Raw genomic sequence first — 19,767 nt, forward strand, 5'->3', positions numbered from 1 at the left:
AATGTCTTGCGAGTCTTGAGATTTTTTCCCGCTCCCCACCCTCTTTTTCTAAGCCGCTAAAGTGCTAATAGCCTTTTAGCAGCTAATCCGCTAATCCCTTAAGCCTTTAATAGCCGCTAATAGCCGCTAAACCGCTAATAGCGCTAATCCGCTAATAGGGTTGCTTCGCAAGACGAAAAAACCGCTAGACGAAGAGACTCGCAGAATGAATTAATTTCATCTTGCGAGGCACCACTGTACAAGCCTCTTTGATGAACCAAAGGAACATGAGAACAGTGATAATGCATCAGTTTATAACAGTATGGTTAATTCAGGAATTTTTTTTCTTAAAAAAAATCTTTATTTTATTGCTTAGTATCAAAAGAAATGAGACGTTGATTAAAGGCCATTGTGAACTGAAATTCATATTCATCTTTATCCTATGAAGCAGGATTGAAGGAGGAACTTGAAATTAACAGAAGCCACTGAAACAGGACAGAATCACAGTATGTTGCATTCAAGTAAACAGTAGCATGTATGGATGGATGTATAATTTGACCTAGTCTTTGCGGATCAGAAGACACTAACTATAGCACTGAGTTTGATTTTTCGGCAGGCATTGCAGAACCCCACTCTGCTCAGATCAGTAAATGTCAAATAAAGCCATGACATAAAAGAGGCTGTGCCGCTAATGTGCCTGCTGTTCGTCCCCTTTGTTATAAGGGACTTTTGTTTCCTAACACTAAGGCTGCAATCCCACAGCCACTTACCTGGGAGTAAACCTCATTGAACTCAGTGAGACTTAACTTCTGAGCAGACATGCACAGGATTACATTTTAAGTTGCCTGGTTTTCCTATGCAAAAAAAAAAAAAAAAAAAAGGAATTGCAAATATATATATAGTATATATATTAAAAGATATGAAGCTGAATCCCCCTTCTCTTTTGGGGGATGGCTTTACTATTTACATGTTCAAGAGCTAGAAAATGGATGGAATGGTTGTCATCAGTGTCCAATTCTACTCCATACAGTAACAGGCAAACTTCTCCAAGCGACTCAAATATATACATGGACCTATAAGCCCACATATGGCTCCTGTTGTACGGATGAGCCATGCACACATTCAGCATTTCCATGTCGGCAAATGAAACTGCAGGATCGGGATGCAGAGTTGAGTATATGCTAGACACAGGAGCCCTTTGCTAAGTACAAAAAAGTGGTCATGAACTTCCCAGCTGCACCATCTCTGGTAGCAAATGCGCACTGGGTTTCAGCCACAGATTGGAGTGCAAGGCAAGAGGTGAAGGTTGAAGAGATGTACTTAGAGGTACTGGAATACAGCTTCGTGCTTCTTGCTTAAGAGCTGCCAGCTAAGCAGTTTTCAAAAGTGTACAACTGTGGAGTTGTTGTTTTCCTTCAGCAGGGGTGGTTAACCTGTGGCTAACTGCCAGAAGTTCTTGGGCTCCAACTCCCATCAGCCCCAGCCACCAGAGTTGGTGGTCGGAGATCATGGGCGTTGCAGTGCAGCAATATCTCCTGGGCCTCAGGTTAGCCAACCCTCTTCTTCAGCCAAAGAGCTGAAGTGTTTTAAGGGCGGCACATGATTTTCTGTGGAGCTGTCACACACGATACCATGGTCAGTTGGCTAAGGGGAAATCGCCATTGTCTGCAACCCTTTCATCCTTTACAAGTGTAATTCTCACCGCCTTCTTTTCCTTCCCTTATGTTTATATTGCCTTTGAGATTGCGTGCACGTTTTAAACATCCTGGTAAAACTTGTTCAAAGGGGAATTTCTAGAGAGTTGATTTATAAAAAGAAGAACGAGAGGGGCTTGGAACTGTTTTAAATGTTGGGCAACGATAGATTCCTTGTTACTTAAGTCTCTGAATTTTTGTGTACCTTGTAAATTCTGCACAGGCCCATAAATTCTGCACAGCCTCAAGGATGATTCCTTGATGCAGACAGAACGTCTGACTAGATTGCTCGTTGAACCACAATTTGAAACCGTGGGTGAAATTCTGGTTTTATAGCTGCAGTTTCCATTTGTGGCCAGATTCCAAAACTAGGCGTGCTTAAGTCTTGTAAGTCAATAAGCTGAAATATGCCTAACTTGTTTCTGGCATGTGCTTCAAGGTGAATTGCTAACACCTTTGGTCTTTTGAATTTGGTTGCTTTTGTTCACAAATGTGTTAGCTCAGTATGTTTTTATTCCACTCATTGTTTTTTGTCAGCTAGAATCTGTTTCCCCCTGTTTTGAAATGAAATTGGTTAACCATATAAACAGGAACATGCTATATACACATATATATTAAAAAATATGCTCAAACAATATCAGAAAAATAGAAAAATTCTGCAACCCAGTTTCTTGTTTCTGAGACCTGCCTCCTTCCTATAGAAGGAAAAGGAAAGACTATTTTGGAGTAGGCCTGCTTTGGGGAAACAGTGCTTGTTCATCAGCTGTTTAAACATTTACATCCAACATGTGCTAAAATCTTTGCTTGTATACAAGAAACCCAAAGGACGTACAAGATCGCCACAGCAACATATATCAAAAATCACAGAGAAGTCCAGACCACAAACTGTTTCCTAAACCAACAGCTCCACAATTCATCCAAACTGCCTTGTTACTGAAACTGAAAAAAGTCAGAACCAAACATTATGCCGATTCGCTAAAACCATGGACAACATTTTAGGACCAGACTCACACTATATACTTCAAGCTGTAGTAATACAAGAAAAAGGTCTGAACCCTTACTCATTCAATCACACTTCAAATGAGAAAGAAGTCCCAGTTTTCTTAAGACACGTGAACAGGGTGCAAATCTAAGTTTAGTTCTCTGTTCCCATCAGTGTAATAGTTAGCAGCCTTGCTCAAAAAAATTATCCAGTTTAACTTTTCACTTATTTTAAAAAGTAAACAAGCTATTTCTTTCCTAAGCCTCGTACCACTCTTGTCTGGCTCCATTCCTGATTGTTGTTGACCAACCATCTCTTGTTGCTTAAATGTCTGATATCAACTGATCATTGTGGTTGTCATATGATTTCCTTGGTCATCTGCAAGACAGCTTCATTGGGGGTTACACAGTGCAAGATGAGGCAGGCAGGTCTTGCCAGCAAAGCATCATAACTGAAGTGGTTGAACAGGGAAAACTCAGATGTTTTCTAGGGCATCTACGGGGACAAAGCCCTTTTTCTTTCCACTGCATACTTTGATAAAGCCGTCGTGTTCCTTTTCTGAAGTAATACAGATCTGTAGACAAAGAATGGAGAGAAAAGTTTAAACACCCCACACTCAATAACCACTTCTATTCAGGAACCCAAACAGGTATAGGTGACGCTTTGTAAGGTCTGAGCTGAAACAGACCACCAAATTTCAAAGCCCATGACAATGGGATTCCCATCCACACAAGAAGCAATGGGTCCTGCATAATACCACTTTAGTAATCAGCTGTCCATCAGGCGAAATTTGTAACGTGTGCTTTCCAATTCAACCTCATGAACATAATGCAAGATTTTCTCCTTCCTCCCACCCATTCTAACACTGGTGTGTGCCTTAAGTAGAGATTAGAGAAAAGCAAGTTTCATGAGGCTCCTTGCTGTGTGTGTGAGAGAGCCATTGAGAGCCAGTGTGGTGTAGTGGTTAAGAGCGGTGGACTCGTAATCTGGTGAACCGGGTTCGCGTCTCTGCCCCTCCCCGTGCAGCTGCTGGGTGACCTTGGGCTAGTCACACTTCTTTGAAGTCTCTCAGCCCCACTCACCTCACAGAGTGTTTGTAGTGGGGGAGGAAGGGAAAGGAGAATGTTAGCCTCTTTGAGACTCCTTAAAGGGAGTGAAAGGCGGGATATCAAATCCAAACTCTTCTTCCTCTTCTCTCTGTGTGTGGACACCTGAATCCAAAACAGGCCTAATGAGATGGCCCGAAATCCCTTGAAATCTTCAAAGGCCTCCTTGTCTGATTTCCTGGATATGTTGAAACCTCTGGCTTTTGCTTGACTGGAATGTTGCCTGCTGTGCAGTGGTAAGCCACACCAGTTGCTCTGCTCAGTTTTGTCTCTGGCCTCATCTACCACTGGCCTGTGGCCCTTGGAAATGTGGGCCTCAGTCTAAAAGAGGCCCCCCCCATCTTCCCTAGCCAATCAAGTTTTATCTGCACCACCTCCCTGGATCTCCCCATGCTTTGGGCTCAGCGGTTCCTTTCTTCCCACATTTGTCATGCATTTAACTCCCAGCACAACATCAGGGGGATCTAGTGCAGAACGGGTCCCTATTTGTGGCTGCAGTGTTCGGGCAGCTCAGAGCATCGCTCACTTGTTTTGAAGGAGTTCTTTGTGCCATTTCTCCCCTAGGCCCTCCTAAAGTGGACGGGCAAGCCATGCTCTTTTCCATCCCTCTCAGGCTCCAGCTTTGTTACAAGGGTTTATATTATCTACTTGAAAGCAGAAGGGTACAAAGCTATATAAACACAAAGTGCTTTGCTGTCTGGGCAAAGCGACCCGGCATGCATTAGGAGGGCACTAAAAATATCTCTGCCTGTCTGAATGATGTTTTGTATTGCTGCTGTTGATATAACATTGTGCATAAAAACTTCCTCATTTCCTGCAATGGGCATTTTATGGTTTGTATGTGCACGTCTTGCCATACATATATAACCCTCATTAATGTGCTGGCGAGTTTGTGTAAGAATGAGCAAGGATACATTCCTGTTTGTGACGTTCAGGACCATTTTAAAATATCAAGGAACTCCACCTCAGGCTTAGCAAATGAGTGTTCCTAGCAGTCAGTTTGGCTCAGTGATTTTGTTGTCTAATGTCCGCATCAAAGAAAGAGAAAGCAGCTCCGTACTGTAAATTCGTATGTGCGTAACGTGGTCAGATGGGTTTGTCACATAAATATGTGCTGAAAACCACCACGTGGAGGTTCCTTGGAACTGCAGCTGACACAGGCAATGATCCACCCGTGCACAGGGTCTTACCGTGCAAGCTGGTCAGCACTATGCAGTATGTTTGGCGCATGAAATGAATGTGCCAAATTCTGATAGGGTTGCCATCAGAGCTGTCAACTTACAGATTTGAAATAAGGGACCAGCAGCCTCGAAAATAAGGGATCAGCAGCCAAAATAAGGGATTTTCCAAGCACAGGTATGTTCAACTTCTGAGCCCCTCCGAGCCAAAGGCAGAAAGCCCAGCCAGCAGCCAAACGAAGCCTCAAGCGGTGGTTCCCACAGAACAGCAACCCGGCAAAGGGGATGCAGCAAGGGAAACCACTGTCACCTCTCCGCTGGGAAGATTTGATTGGCACAAGGCATGCAAGCTCCACCCCCCAGTCATACTTAGACTCCTTATTGGGTGAGCAACACAGCCAAGCAACACAGTTGGAGCCTCCCTCCTCCCTGGCTGGCAGGGAGGGAGGGAGAGGAGCTGCTTCCTTTGAAACCTGGGAAATTTAAGGGACATCATCAGTAAGGGATACGGCGCTGGGATAGGGGACTTTCCTGCCAAGTAAGGGACGGTTGACAGCTATGTTGCCATACGTCCAGAATCTCCCAGGCATAGCTGGGATTTGGCAGCTGGAAACAGTGCCTGGGAGGAAATTGCCGAAATGTCTAGGATAATCCGGACTTTTGGCAACCCATGCCGGAGGTGTGGATTTTGGTGAATTTCCTTTAAAACAGCTCAAAAACTTCGTTTTTTTTGCCCAAAAAAGGAGAAAAACAACAACTTCGTCAAAAGAAGCTCAACAATTTTTGCGTCTGGATTTTCACTTTTTGAAACATGGCAACCCTAAATTCTGAGCACATCACACAAGTTCATCTTCAGGGACAGAGTGCCTGCTTTGTACACAGAACATCCCAGGTCCAGTTTCCAGTATCTCCAGGTGTGGCTGGAGAAGTCTTCTGTCTGAAAGCCTGGAGAGTTACGACCAGTCAGTGCAGATGCTGAGCTAAATGGACCAAAGGCCTGATTTGGTGCACAGCAGGATTCTGCATTGTTTTTGTTCATCGGCAATCCCTGAACTTTGGTATCCTCCCAAAACTGATTGCTCAAAAGGGCTAGAAGATTGACCAATGGTCTGACCTGATGTCCTGTGTGCTCCTTCTTCCCACGGTAGTGGCAGAGTACTTGTCATTTCACTCAGTGCCTCCCCAAAATCCATTAATAGCATCAACCAATAGCATTCTTTTGACTTAACTGGCTTTTTTTGTATGAATATTAAAAAAAGGAAGGAAAATTACTTTCACTTGCTGTGACTGAGAGGCAGTGGAGGTGCTAGCAAGATGGAGTAGCTTTTTAATCATTGCTTTTAATTAACGGAGACTGTGAACGACTCTTGTCCTATTATGGACTAGTTTTCTATTAATCTGCTTAACTGCCTGGCATAAGCTGGACTGCCATGGGCTAGTAGGAAGCAACAGTAATAAAAAAAACCCAGGTCCATATAATTTGCCATGGTAGTATCTTTCAGATCAATTACGACTCAATGTAAGCCCACTTCCTTGGAACGAACAGCTGATTTGCACATGCAAGTAAATAATTGACTATCACAGATCACACAACTGTCTCTAGTGGAAAGTATTGTGTCCAGTAACAGGGCTCCCCTTGTGGTGCTTAATCGGCGACATCCATTTTGCAATTTATCATGGGTGCTGTAAACATCAAGGGGGGAACATGACTGTGTGAACTTTCATATATACTTTCATATATATTTCATATATACTTGAAGGTATGTATGCTAGGCATCATGATCTCAAATCTCCAATCATAATACATTCTCTTGGAAGTACGTACCATGGGATTTGATGGAGCATGAGAAAAGTAGAGGTGTGATCTCTGTGTTTTAATGCACAGGAAGGAATTCCAGGTTTACTCACTTGGTTCTCTTTCAGGGTTATCTGCCCCTGCTCCTTGCATCCAATAAACGTTCTGATACACCTGAAGACATGTTCATCTTGTTGTACTCTTTGAACGAAATTTGCTGGGAAAAAGCCAACTCGGTCTTCTATTTTCCCCTGTGAAGAAGGTGAAATGACAGAAGAAGAGTTATGGGCCGCTGTAATGCTCTTGAAGATGGTTTGGAAGCTGCTGCTACTGGTACAGAAGGCAGTGGCCTGATCTTAAAAGACTTACACCGGTTGTGGGGCTTCTGAGCCAAATTCAAGTTATTTATGCTGTTGCAGAAAGCACTAAATGACATGCAGCCCAGATATCTGAAGGAGTTACTACCTCTATATAGGTATGCAGAGAGCCAAGGACAGTAAGAGCTGTTCGACAGTGGAATTTGCTGCCAAGGAGTGTGGTGGAGTCTCCTTCTTTGGAGGTCTTTAAGCAGAGGCTTGACAACCATATGTCAGGAGTGCTCTGATGGTGTTTCCTGCTTGGCAGGGGGTTGGACTCGATGGCCCTTGTGGTCTCTTCCAACTCTATGATTCAATGATTCTATAAATATAGGTGGTTTTATTATTTATTTATTATGTGCCTTTTCAACTCGGTGCTCTGTGTGGGGCACTTTCCACACTGCCAGTAAAGTGCTACTTTACATCAGCTACTGATCGGCTACCAAGGACCAAAAGTGTTCCTTTAGACCAGAGTTAAGCACACAGAATGTTGCTCCACGCACTGAAGCAAAGGAACATGCTGTCGGTGCATCAGCACTAACGACCAACACACTCGTGCAACACACTCATTTTCTTTCTTTCCACATTACTTGGGTAATTGCGATCGTACCTTCCACCAGTCTTCATTTGAGTCCTCCAGAAGTGTGATCCTATCTCCTGGCCTACAGTCAGAAGACAGAAGCATTGGGAACACGTCATTTAGATAAATGAATATGTATTACGTTGGGCATTTTGTTTGAGTTCAATTCAGCAGAATTTTATTCATTCATTCATTCATTCATTCATTCATTTGTATACTGCTTTTCATCCAAACATCACAGGGCGCTTCACAACAGAGAAAATACAAAATGAGAACATAAAATACATAATAAAACAAAAACAAAAACACACCAAGAACCCAAACGACAACAACAGAACAAAATTCTTAAACCCTGCCCTTCTGACTGGGTTCCTCCAGCCACTCTGGGCAGCTTCCAACAAAATACAAAGGGGAAAAATTCTGCATCAAACATTAAAAACTTTCTTTTCATTTTAAAAGGCACAGTATGTCAATATTTTCTGTGTTAATTTACATTACTATTAGCTGGCTTTATTGAGTTTTAAATGGCGATAAATTGTCAGCTGCTTTGTAACGCTTATGCCAGTAGCCCAAGGATAATTTGAATAAAAATAGAAAGTTATGCTTCTTCATGTATAATGTCACCCATGAATTCCACAATTTCTTCAGTCCCCCAAAGTGACTTTAATGATGATTTAATGATGACTCTAGCAGGATGGAAATCATTGAGTCCTTTGATGCCCTCTCTAGATCCAGTGAACAATTATCTCCATTTTCTCTGTCGTTTTCACATCTAGGTGCATCCCTATTGCAAGGTTCCTAAGCACCTCGTGAGGAAGCTGTAGTAAAATCCAAGTCGCTCCAATATGCCTGTTGGTTTAGCCAAACTTAGAGCAGCAGTGACAAAGAAAAGATGATCCTGTGTCAATTCCAAAACGCCCTTCTTCATCCATGTCTAGTTTTTGGGTTAGCGCCTTGTTCTTGCAATAAAGTCATCACCATCAAATGTCAGCTAAAGAAATGTTTGGAAAACTCTTATCACATATGCCCCATGTAATCTGTTTATAGTCAGGGAGGAGCACAGCTGGGCACTTGGACATTAAAAAATATACATGTTGAAATGTCATGGTGGGGACTGTTCATGCTAGGATCACAACAACAACAACTATCTGGGCCAGTGCTCCTCACTGGAAAGAAAGGTGAATTCCTTCTCCTAAATGGCTGCCAAAATGGATACTACTGCTTGCTGGGTGGGTGGGAGGGGAGAATCCTTCATCAAGGGGAACTGCTGAACATCATCTGCTCCACCTTCTTGATTCAGGAAAACACCCTGGCATATTTCCTGCTACTGCCACTCATATCTAGCTAAGCGTCTGAGGTCTGAGTTGGGGCCTGTTTGATGGGAGAGCATTTAAGAAGGAAGAAGAAGAAGAAGAGTTTGGATTTGATATCCCGCCTTTCACTCCCTTTAAGGAGTCTCAAAGCGGCTAACATTCTCGTTTCCCTTCCTCCCCCACAACAAACACTCTGTGGGGTGCACAGCAGGCAACATTCCAGTCAAGCAAAGGCCAGAGGTTTCAACATACCCAGGAAATTAGACAAGGAGGCCTTTGAAGATTGCAAGAGATTTCAGGCCATCTCATTAGGCCTGTTTTGGATTCAGGTGTCCACACACACAGAGAAGAGGAAGAAGAGTTTGGATATGATATCCCGTCTTTCACTCCCTTTAAGGAGTCTCAAAGAGGCTAACATTCTCCTTTCCCTTCCTCCCCCACAACAAACACTCTGTGAGGTGAGTGGGGCTGAGAGACTTCAAAGAAGTGTGACTAGCCCAAGGTCACCCAGCAGCTGCATGTGGAGGAGCGGAGACACTAACCCGGTTCCCCAGATTAGGAGACTACCGCTCTTAACCACTACACCACACTGGCTCACAGAAGGGAGGTGGAAGCATGTAGGGGGTGACTAGGCAACCACAAGACTTGTTCCTCAGCCCCAATTTTCCTTCTCCAGCTGGTCAGGAGGTGGCAGCTGCCATGGTTGGGGTGATGAAGCGGCAGGACAAGGTGGGTGGTGGCAACTGTGACTGGAGTCTAATCCTGAGTAGTTGCCAGAGTGATTCACCTGATGACTCTAGCTCTGAAGACAAAGATTTTATCTAACTTGGGGCTGGGATTTACATTACATCCAAGCATCTGCGATGGCAGATAAATGGCTCTTTGGGCACAGGAAATGGGGATTGTGAGAGTGGCACGATGCGTGAGCCAGAGGCCAGATACAAAACCCCAAAATGAAAAGTTGTTGGGAGAAGCTAGAGAAAGAGGGAAGCAATCTGCTTCTCTGTTCCTAAGTGTCTCCTCCTGAAAGTCTTCTGCAAATTTAAAGGGGGCTGTTTATCTACTTCTGCATTTCGTCAGGTCATTTGTATATGAAACCATTGTCACAAAATATGGCTCTCTTGGATTCATTTGTCTTGTCATTTTAGGTGAAGAAGGAGCAAGATGATGCCCTGAGTGACAGCCTGTCACTTTACAAAATATACCGTATTTTTTGTGTGTGCGTCTTATGGAGCAAATGCAGGCTGCGCAGCTATCCCAGAAGTCAGAACAGCAAGAGGGATCACTGCTTTCGCTGCGCAGCGATCCCTCTTGTTGTTCTGGCTTCTGAGATTCAGAATATTTTTTTTCATGTTTTCCTCCTCCAAAAACTAGGTGCGTCTTATGGTCTGGCGCGTCTTATAGAGCAAAAAATACGGTACTTCTTTTTTAAATAAACTTTTATTTTTATCTAACCAATTCATTTTTGCCACACAGTCATGTATTGTCCTGCAGGTTCTGTTTTTACATGCTGTGAATAAATTGTCTGGGGATGTTGTGGTGGATGGAGCCTGAATAGCTGCAGAGGTAGAGAGGGATGCTATCTAGCCTCTCAATTCAGCCTTCACTAACCTCCTTGAAGGCCACAACTCACACCAGCTCTCCTTAAGTGTTTTTCCTGGCAGGAATGGGTCCTTAAACATTGATAATACCTCTTGCTTTCCTTGTCTGGAAGATGGAGAGAGACGTGTCTGTAGAAAGCGTGGCTGGAATACAGCCTACTGCATGAATTTACTCTCGCTCTGTCCACTTTGGCTTCTGTCCCTACCTACTTTTCCCTTTGGCGTTCTGCTCATTATTGGCATGTGTCTACCCTGGAATTGTGTCTACCCTCGAGGAATTGTGGCCTTTGGGCTGGCTTGGCCTTGCTGTTACATGAACACATCTACACAGCAGGTCAGATCTGCGTTCTTTCCAATTCCCATTAATAAAATACACATGTCTACCTCATTTCCAAGTCTTCGTTCTCTTGTGGTACAAATTTGTACAAGGCAACATAGGCATTTGTCTGTACTGCATCTTTACTGAGAGATCCCTTCGGCATGGAAAAAAAAAGAAAGAAGAGGAGATATTGGAACTTGATCTTTAACAGTAGCGTTATGTATAGAACAAAGCTGAAGACAAATTCAGCAACATGCACTCTGAAAAGGAGGTACTGATTTGATGTAGGGTGGTTCTGTTTATACAGCAATTGGGAGTAATAGTCAAGTTTGAGCCAAATATACTGCCGTGTTTATCTTAACTTGGCTTCCGGATGGAGAACCCAAATGGGGAAAATCTATTATTTCGCAGTCTCTAGACTAATTTTGAAACAGAATTAACAAGCTGCCGGATTTCTGGATTTTGGCAGTGGGCTCTATGCTTTAGAATCTGTTAATCACTTTGTCAAGGGCATAAATAAGGCCTCATTCATAGGAGTCACTTTGCTACTATGTGATCCCAAACTGCCCTATATGTAAAAACCACCTTCTTCATAGGAATGTGAAATTTAATTTCGGCTTTGTTACAGCACAGTCTATATACATGCCTACTTAAATGTAGGTCCCATTGAATCCCATGGGGCTTACTCCCAGGAAAGTAGGTACAAAATTGCAGCTTTATTGTCACATTAAAAAAAAAATCACCTGTAGCATGGAGTTTATTTTCTTCGGTTCATCTCCAAAGTCCGCGGTACCATTTACTGAGTATGTGAACACTGTAATTAAGGGGACAACAAAAATTAGGACCAAAATCCTAGCTGCCAAACAAGCCAGCCATTTGTTTCACGTGTTTCTTTTATTTCCAATGCTATTATCTTTCTGCTTTCATTTTGGCATTTTGAAACTTCACTCATAATGTGCAGCACCTTCTGCAAATGAAATAGCAAAACATGTGCTCCTACTGATATTTCTGTAAGCCTTTAATGGGTATGTGGGATTGTCCACATCCACATGTGATCGTCAGTTGTCATCAAGTTGCTCTTTAGCCATCTCGACTCTACATCTCCACCACTGGTGAATCCTTGGTAGTGCTAAACCCTGCTTGGGGTTTTATATGCAAAGTACTGCAGCAGCTATTAATAGCGTCTATGAATAGCACCCACACTATTAATAGCATCAACCTGTCATCTCAAAGAACAGTTCCATAATCAAAGGCCGTCGCACACTGTGTCTTTGGTGTGAAATGTTTCCATTAGCTCTTTGTAATGCTGGATGACTTCTTGCCACATGTGGCGGCAAATACAGCTTTTCTGTGGCCATGAACACCTGCCTGGACCAGCCTCATTATTGAATACCCACCAGGAGCTGGCTCGTGTAGCAACTCTTGCTGGGAGATTTTAAAAAACAAACAAAATGGAAATGATGCTCACGTGCCAGAGGATCTTGAAAATTACACAAATGAAATTTATTTTAGTATCTGATCCACTACAGTATGGCTTTGAGCTAAGGAAGAGGCTATTTTCTCACGCAGCCAAAAAGACCAGAAATCAGCATTTGTAGGCTACCTTCCCCTGCACTGAATATTGAACTCCATCGGGCCACATGATGTGTCTTGCAAAAATGTTAGACATAAGAAACAAGAGAAGGACTGTGGCTCAAGTGTTGGAGAATCTGCCTTGATGGTCCCTAGTTCCATTCCTGTTGTCTCCAGTAACGGTTGAGAAAAATCAGTGTAGAATATGCTCAACTAGATGGACCAATTTTCCTGACAGACCTGCCATGGAATGCCCATTCTGTCCCTATCCCTACTTGTCATTTGTGGACTGGATTTCATGTTTGCATAGGGGTCTACATGTGCCTACACTCATGCACAAACTGTGCAGTCTATAGAAATATTAAATGCAGTGGGTGAAGATGGTTGCACCAGACAGCAGGGGTGACTGCTTGACGCAAACCAAATCCCAAGATCACCTAAGATATATGACATAGGATATGCCCTTGTACTGGGCTTATCTGCACTTTTGCCCTGCTTTCAAGCCACAGCTCTTTCCACAAGCTCCATGTCTGAGCACTTTTTTTTCCCTCCAGAGGTTTCCCTGCAAAGACCTGCTTTTTAAAGCTGAAGTGCAACGAATGGCAATTCGGGTTTTCCGCAGATTGCTGTTTGCTCCAATTCAACTTTAAAGAGCGGGTTTTTGCAGGGGAAGCTGTAGAGAGAGCACTTTGACACAGAGCTTTAAAGCGCCTGGAAAGTGCAGAGTAAGTATGGTTAATCAGCCACTGAACTAGAACATTGGCCCTGAAGTATATTCCTTTTCATACGCCTGCATGCCAGAAGCCTTGGGGACATGGGAACTTCAGGAACATGACAAAAGGTCTGTGCAGACAGCATGGGCAATTCAGTAAATATTCTAAGAGGAACATTTTGGAGTACCTGGTGTACAATTTATGTGCTGAGCTTCTGACTGTAAAGAAATCCAATGCTGTTCAAAGGAATGGTTAATGTCCCGCTGGTGTGTGTTGGGGCACACACAGTCAGATCTGTCAACAAGTTACTCATACAAGGCCAAGTTAGGTAGATCCCACAGGCAACAGTTTCTTTTAAAGGTAGAACAGGTGAATGATAAACAGGGATCTGAAAACATTTAATGGGGATTATAATTATTTTTCCTTGGTTTGAAGATTGGGGGCGGCCGAACACCTGAGCTTTCCACATACCACTATTGCTGCGTTTCCTGTTTACGTCCAATACGCTTCCAGGACTATCACCTTCCTCGGGAACTTCTGCCAAATCTGATGTCTGTAAGGAAGGAGGAGAAGGGGTTTGAAAGCGGGAAAATGAGCAAAAATGAGAAATAGATGCGCAAGAGATTGAAGCACATGGCAACAGCTTGGTGGTGGGTGTGGAAGGAATCAGGAAGTGTCAACACTGATGACAAAATGTTATTGAGAGGCAGAGTTCAAATATTTGATGGGAGAATAGCAGGACATTTGAGATGCGTTGTAGACCTAGATGCTGAATCTAATTCAAACAGGGCACTTTGTTTACACAGGAGAGGAAAATGGAGTTAAGGGGAAAGGACATGTGGTTTTTGGAGTTTACATATGCAGTAGATTATAATTCCATCATCTCAGGAACAACTAGCAAGGAGCACAACATAAATTATCATGCAACAAAATGTATTTATGACTGGAAGCGCACATGAAGGGAGATCCTGCCAGACCTCTGGAGAGTATAGTGTCTGGTATAGCCATCTGGTGCCTGGGGAAGCAGACAGGTTTTGCACTACTGCAACCATGTGCCTTATTTCTATCCTTTCCCTAAAAGGGTATGCTCTGGGATCTAAAGGGTGTTCTCTGGAGTCTAGATTGCACCGGCTGCATCTGTTGAGAATCAAGTCCACCTGCTCATCTGCACATCACTCCATTTGTATAGCTCCACCCCCTTGCCTGCACAGTCTCATTCTAGGTTCTTTTTTGTGGTCACATCAGAACTTGACAAATTATCGGGCACTGGCTTTTGGACAGAGGTAGAGGTTGATAGATGCATACACAGTAGGTGTTGAACAGTTCTATCCCATGTCTGTTTACTTGTAAGCTGCCTCTCCATTGTGACTGATTGAACTGACAGGTGGTCTTAGGAACAGTCCCAGGGACCCAAAGGCTAGTGCTGTTAGGAAGCTGTTGGATATCACTGTTAATATTACTGAAATGAAATAATTGCTTGGATTGCTATATTTGAAATGGATTGGTTGCCAGAGCTGCTTATTGCAATGATGATGCATTGTCTTGATTTTGCATCACTGTCAGGCATGGCCAAACTTGGCCCTCCAGATGTTTTGGGACTACAATTCCCATCATCCCTGACCACTGGTCCTGTTAGCTAGGGATGATGGGAGTTGTAGTCCCAAAACATCTGGAGGGCCAAGTTTGGCCATGCCTGCTCTATACGTTCATGGATCCTGAAATCCCACGCTCAAGTGATCTGAAGTTCATGTGTTTTCTTCCAAATAAGACTGTGGTTTTAAGTACTACACACTTATGCGTAATCCACTACTTGACAGCCTGACTTGCCAAGGAGTAAATCCCACGACGTATTGCATTCTGTACTTACACCCACTCCCCATCTGATCAAAATTTCAAGGCAAGCTGGCAATATGTTCCTGTTTTGCATGCTTGAGTAATCATTCATTACTTAACAGAAAGCTTTACCGATTTGACAAGAAACAATTACATTTGTGGAAATTCTGCTCTGTGGACAAGCTAAAGAAACGAAGAGGAAAGATCACAACAAAGCTAGCATTTGCTTTGGGGAAATACAACATTCATAAGTTGTGAGGGTTTATAATAGAGCCATTTCTCTAGGAATACGCAAAGGTCTCCATGTAGATGGGTTTAGTGGAATAGCAGCAACGTTAGCAGCTGTGGAATTCCTGCAGAACAGCAGCTCTTCCCAATGGAAGACACAAGCACACGCTTACTCCCAAGGAACTGTAAACTGGGTGGCTGGTGAGAATGGAGTCTGCGCAGAGACACCATTTGGGCCTCTATTTCAACATTCACTGGTCACTAGAGAGGTTCATTCTCAATGCCTTAACAGCAGTGAACGCCGACAGAGGCCGTGCCAAAGAATGAACCTAAGTGTACAATTGGTTTGCATTTGAAGGAACTTGAAAGTTAGGAATCCCCCGTCTGTTTTCCACAGTTGTATACGTGTTATTCTTTTGCTTATCTCTCCTATTTCGAAGTATTAAAGCTTGTGGTGAAAGTAGATAGAAACGGATTAGTTCTTAGGAATATAGACTTAGAAATATTTGCCCTGCACAGCGCATACTTGAAATCTACCCATCTTATGGAAAGCTGTAGGGAATTTCAAAGTAGCCAAGTTCATGGAGCACAACACACTACTTTTTTTTTTTACACAAAGGCAATTTCAGAGGATTTAGGGCTTCCAGTTTAACAGAGACCCTGCTCTAGAGCATATTTAGTCTGAAGGGGAATCCAGCCTTGCCACTGCTGTCATGTTGAAATGCTAAAGAATGCGCAGGCCAGCTATCCACCCCTCCAAACACTACTTTTTTTTTCCACTGGAGACTAAGAAGTGTGTTTGTGTGTGAGGGGTGGTGGGTCCCATTTTGCTGCTTAAGACGAAATGAGGTGCCACCCTACCTGTTGCTGCCACCTGTGCCACCTGCACCGTTGCCTCTGCTCCCAGTACTGGTGCAATTTTGAGTGAGATCTTGCAGATTTTGGGTCAGCTCTTGTGCGCTCTGCAATATCTGGCCCGAAATAGGTGCCAGTGCTGGAGCCACTTCTCCACTGGCGGTAGAGGCAGTGGGCTACCCACGGAAGGGCTGGCTCAGGGGCTTTCAGGGGCTAATGCTGTACCAGCCCTGGGGAGTCTATGCGTGTTTTATAATACCAAAATTCAAGAGTAGAAGAGAAGTTCAACACAGGCAGGAGAGTGGGATGACAACTGCGAGATCCTCTCAGTCCTCTGCCAGGTGATTATTAGACAAGCCAGTTTTATTTCATTTATTTAACAAAATGTTCAATAAAATGTTTATTAAAAAAAACACAATAAAATTAGCAAGGTCTAAAAATAAGTATACACATAAAAATTACTAAAATAGACATAAAATCAACAGAATTAAAAAATAAGTGTACATAACAAAATTACATGCAAAGGTAAGTTTGCTGAAATAATATTTTTAAAGCAGTCATCTGCTTTGCATGACCCCAACACTGTGTACAGCATCGTGATCCTATAGTAGGTCCAAGCTTCTGTTTTTCGGGTTTTTTTAAATAGAAATGCTGGTGATCATTCACAATCCTACCTGTGCAGCGCACAGTGAATCCATTTTGCAGAAGTAAGCATTTCAAGTGTTTTGAGACTGTTGGCTTCCCCATAATTATCAAAAATAGTTCTGGCCTTGTTTTTCTATCAGTGTTCTAAATCAAACCCATAAAATGGGATTTCCCATCTGTTCTGTTTCTGTTTCTATCTCTCTTACAGAGTCATTTAAAGACTGTTCTTTTGTTTCATTCTGCTGGCTATGCCAGCCAGATTCTATTGAGGGTGGATTTTTATTCTGCGGAATTTGCGTCAAAGCCCACTAGTGTGGGGTTTCTGATGGCAGTGCTGTTCCATCAACTCTACCATCCTCACCCACCTGAAGATCTCACATCTTAAATTATTCTGTCCATTCTCAGTTGCTGCCCCTTATGCATGGAATTCTCTCCCGAAGCAACTTTATGGTGATGCCTCTCATTCTCTTGGGTTAAACCACAGAGCCTAGAACTTGCCAATCAGAAGGTCGGCGGTTCGAATCCCCACGAGGGGGTGAGGTCCCGTTGCTCGGTCCCTGCTCCTGCCCACCTGGCAGTTCAAAAGCACATCAAAGTGCAAGTAGATAAAAAGGTGGGAAGGTAAACGGTGTTTCCATGCGCTGCTCTGGTTCGCCAGAAGCGGCTTAGTCATGCTGGCCACATGACCCAGAAGCTATACACCGGCTCCCTCGGCCAGTAAAGCGAGATGAGCTCAGCAACCACAGAGTCGGCCACGACTGGACCTAATGGTCCCGGGTCCCTTTACCTTTACCTCATTCTCTTTATCATATGCCTCCTCATTGCCACAAACCTTTTAGTCCAAAACCCTGCATTTGTTCACATCAACGCCTCCTTGCCATTGCTTCTCCCATTCTTGCTGCCTCGCTGTTATTTACTATCATTGTCTGTACCTTCCATCTTTTCCAATATTTTAAAATTGGGGCAAGAGTTTGTCTTCTTCTGCCTACTATGAACCCCTTATAAATTGGTGGCACTGTTTGAAAAACCACCATCAGCACTGTGTCAGGCAGAGTGATTATGAATGAGGATGCTCAGATCATTCTTTTTTTATTGGAGAATGTTAAATTACCAACCAAGGTACAGGCAGTGCAGCAGTATATATCATTCCCAAAGAAATCAGGTGCTTGCAGAAGAGTAACTAATAGTAAGAAGCGGCACGTAACCAGGCACCCAAGTCCTTTCTGGGGAAAGTAGGTGGATCTAATATGGGGAAAATTGGCAACAATCCAAAACAGCACACTTACTGAGTTCCTTTTTGGTGAATCTGAGCTGCTCCCAGAAATGCCTTTCTTCATTTTCTGGGCTAAGGAAGTTCCAAAGCGAAGTGTTTCATAGACCGGGTCAACCTTGTTGCCACAAGCTGCAAAAGAAACACAGATAAGCAGGGAGAAAAGATAGGACGTTAAAAGTGTTCTTCCTCCTCCTTGAAAAATATTGCTTATCCTTTCAAGATGGAAACTAACTTATCCATCTGGGCCATGGACCAAAACAGATGTTCAGCGGAGGGTCCAAGTCCGGGAACCAGATCTCTGCCAAACATCTGGAAAGAGAGCCAATGTGATCATTATCAGCGCTACCTGTTTATTTGTATGCCAGTTTTCTGCAAAACTCTGTTCAAAGTAGCTCACAATGGATCAAATAAACAGTAAGAAACATAACAACAAACCCATAATGTGTTGTAAGGGTTCAGAATGTCATTACAGTTAATGGGCCAAAGTGGAAAATTAAAAGTTAGATTGTGTTAAGATAAATTATAGAACAAAAAATTGAGAAAGATGGAAAGGATTTGCTGAAATAGCTAATTGAACTATAATACAAAAAAGGGAGGTGTGAGGAGGTCGATGAAATAAGTAAATGAAAAGTAAAGATATGGAAATATTAGATGTGTTTTTAAATGTTTTTCTTTTTCTTTTCTTTTTTGTTGCTTTGCTGTATTTTTTTTCTTTTTCTTTTTGATGTATTGTCTGTTAAATTTTTTATTGTTTCTTTTTTTCTTTTTTCTGTAACTATTAAACCTTTAATAAATATTATTTTAAAAAAACACACAGAATGTCATTACGGGTCCAGGGATGCTAATGTCCAAATGGGCACTCAATGGATGACTTGGGGGTCCCAGGCTTGTACAGTGACTACTTTTAATTTTGCCAAGACGTGGGCAACCCATATCTTGCTCCTCATCTTTGACTTTCAGTTCATTCAAGGAAGGCCCAAGACATTCAGGTGCCTGCGATGGAAAAATCTAAATGCTAACTGCTCCCACTGATCAATATGGGCCCAAATCCACTGGGAAGCTCACAGTGCTACTGCACTTGGTAAACTCTTATTCGTTTCAATGTGACTTGCAGAAAACAGAAACGCTACTATTTTTTTGTGCTCCATGGGTCAGTTCTGTTTCTTACATGGCATCCCAGATTTGTCACCTGAGACCTCACCTTGGTTTGTGACCTCTGCATTCATTTGAAATCCACGCCTTAGAGCTTCTTACTCAGTAATTTGATTAAGTTTATTTGCCAGTCACTTTCTTATACAATATATATATAGGATATCTTTATTGTCATTGTCCCATGCAGAACAATGAAATTGAAAAACTACATAAAACTACATAAAAACTACATAAAACTACTACAAAACTACATAAAACATTCAAACCCCACTAAAAACTCTGAAACCCCATTTTAAAATACTATACTATACTATACTATACTATACTATAAAATACTATACTATAGAGACCCCTTATGCTGCGTTTAGAACCAGAATTGTATTTGCGTAGAAACTATTTCTCAGGCGGCTAGTCCTGGCCTTTATAACCCTATATCTTCTTCCAGAGGGCAGAAGCTGAAAGAGATCATTTCCGGGGTGCGTACTATCCTGTGCCATCTCTGCCGCTTTCTTATGGCACCTGGAAGCATAGATTGGATCTAAGGTGGGAAGAGTGCACCCAATTATTCTCTCTGCAGTCTTTACAACCCTGGA

The 19,767-nt window shown here is 42.8% G+C and overlaps 1 protein-coding gene and 1 long non-coding RNA gene across 2 annotated transcripts in view; one reads left to right on the forward strand and one right to left on the reverse strand.

Annotated features, from left to right (window-relative positions):
- Positions 1-317: 317 nt before the first annotated feature.
- The window catches only part of STAC (SH3 and cysteine rich domain), a 77,811-nt gene continuing 58,361 nt past the window's right edge, over positions 318-19,767 (reverse strand). The window contains exons 5-11 of the mRNA XM_083405085.1: positions 18,036-18,151; positions 13,660-13,741; positions 11,647-11,717; positions 10,969-11,057; positions 7,701-7,752; positions 6,848-6,985; positions 318-3,229 (exon numbers count right to left, since the gene is read on the reverse strand). Coding sequence (XP_083261211.1) covers positions 3,131-3,229; positions 6,848-6,985; positions 7,701-7,752; positions 10,969-11,057; positions 11,647-11,717; positions 13,660-13,741; positions 18,036-18,151 — 647 coding nt within the window. The 3' untranslated portion in view covers positions 318-3,130. The remainder of the gene's footprint in view (positions 3,230-6,847; positions 6,986-7,700; positions 7,753-10,968; positions 11,058-11,646; positions 11,718-13,659; positions 13,742-18,035; positions 18,152-19,767) is intronic.
- On the forward strand, positions 1,456-8,655 carry LOC310660544. Its single transcript, XR_014503498.1, has 2 exons — positions 1,456-1,525; positions 8,447-8,655. It is a non-coding gene; the product is annotated as an uncharacterized lncRNA (long non-coding RNA).

Source organism: Podarcis tiliguerta (genome assembly GCF_965153285.1).
Source record: "Podarcis tiliguerta genome assembly, chromosome: 12".
In the NCBI taxonomy this organism is placed as follows: domain Eukaryota; kingdom Metazoa; phylum Chordata; class Lepidosauria; order Squamata; family Lacertidae; genus Podarcis; species Podarcis tiliguerta.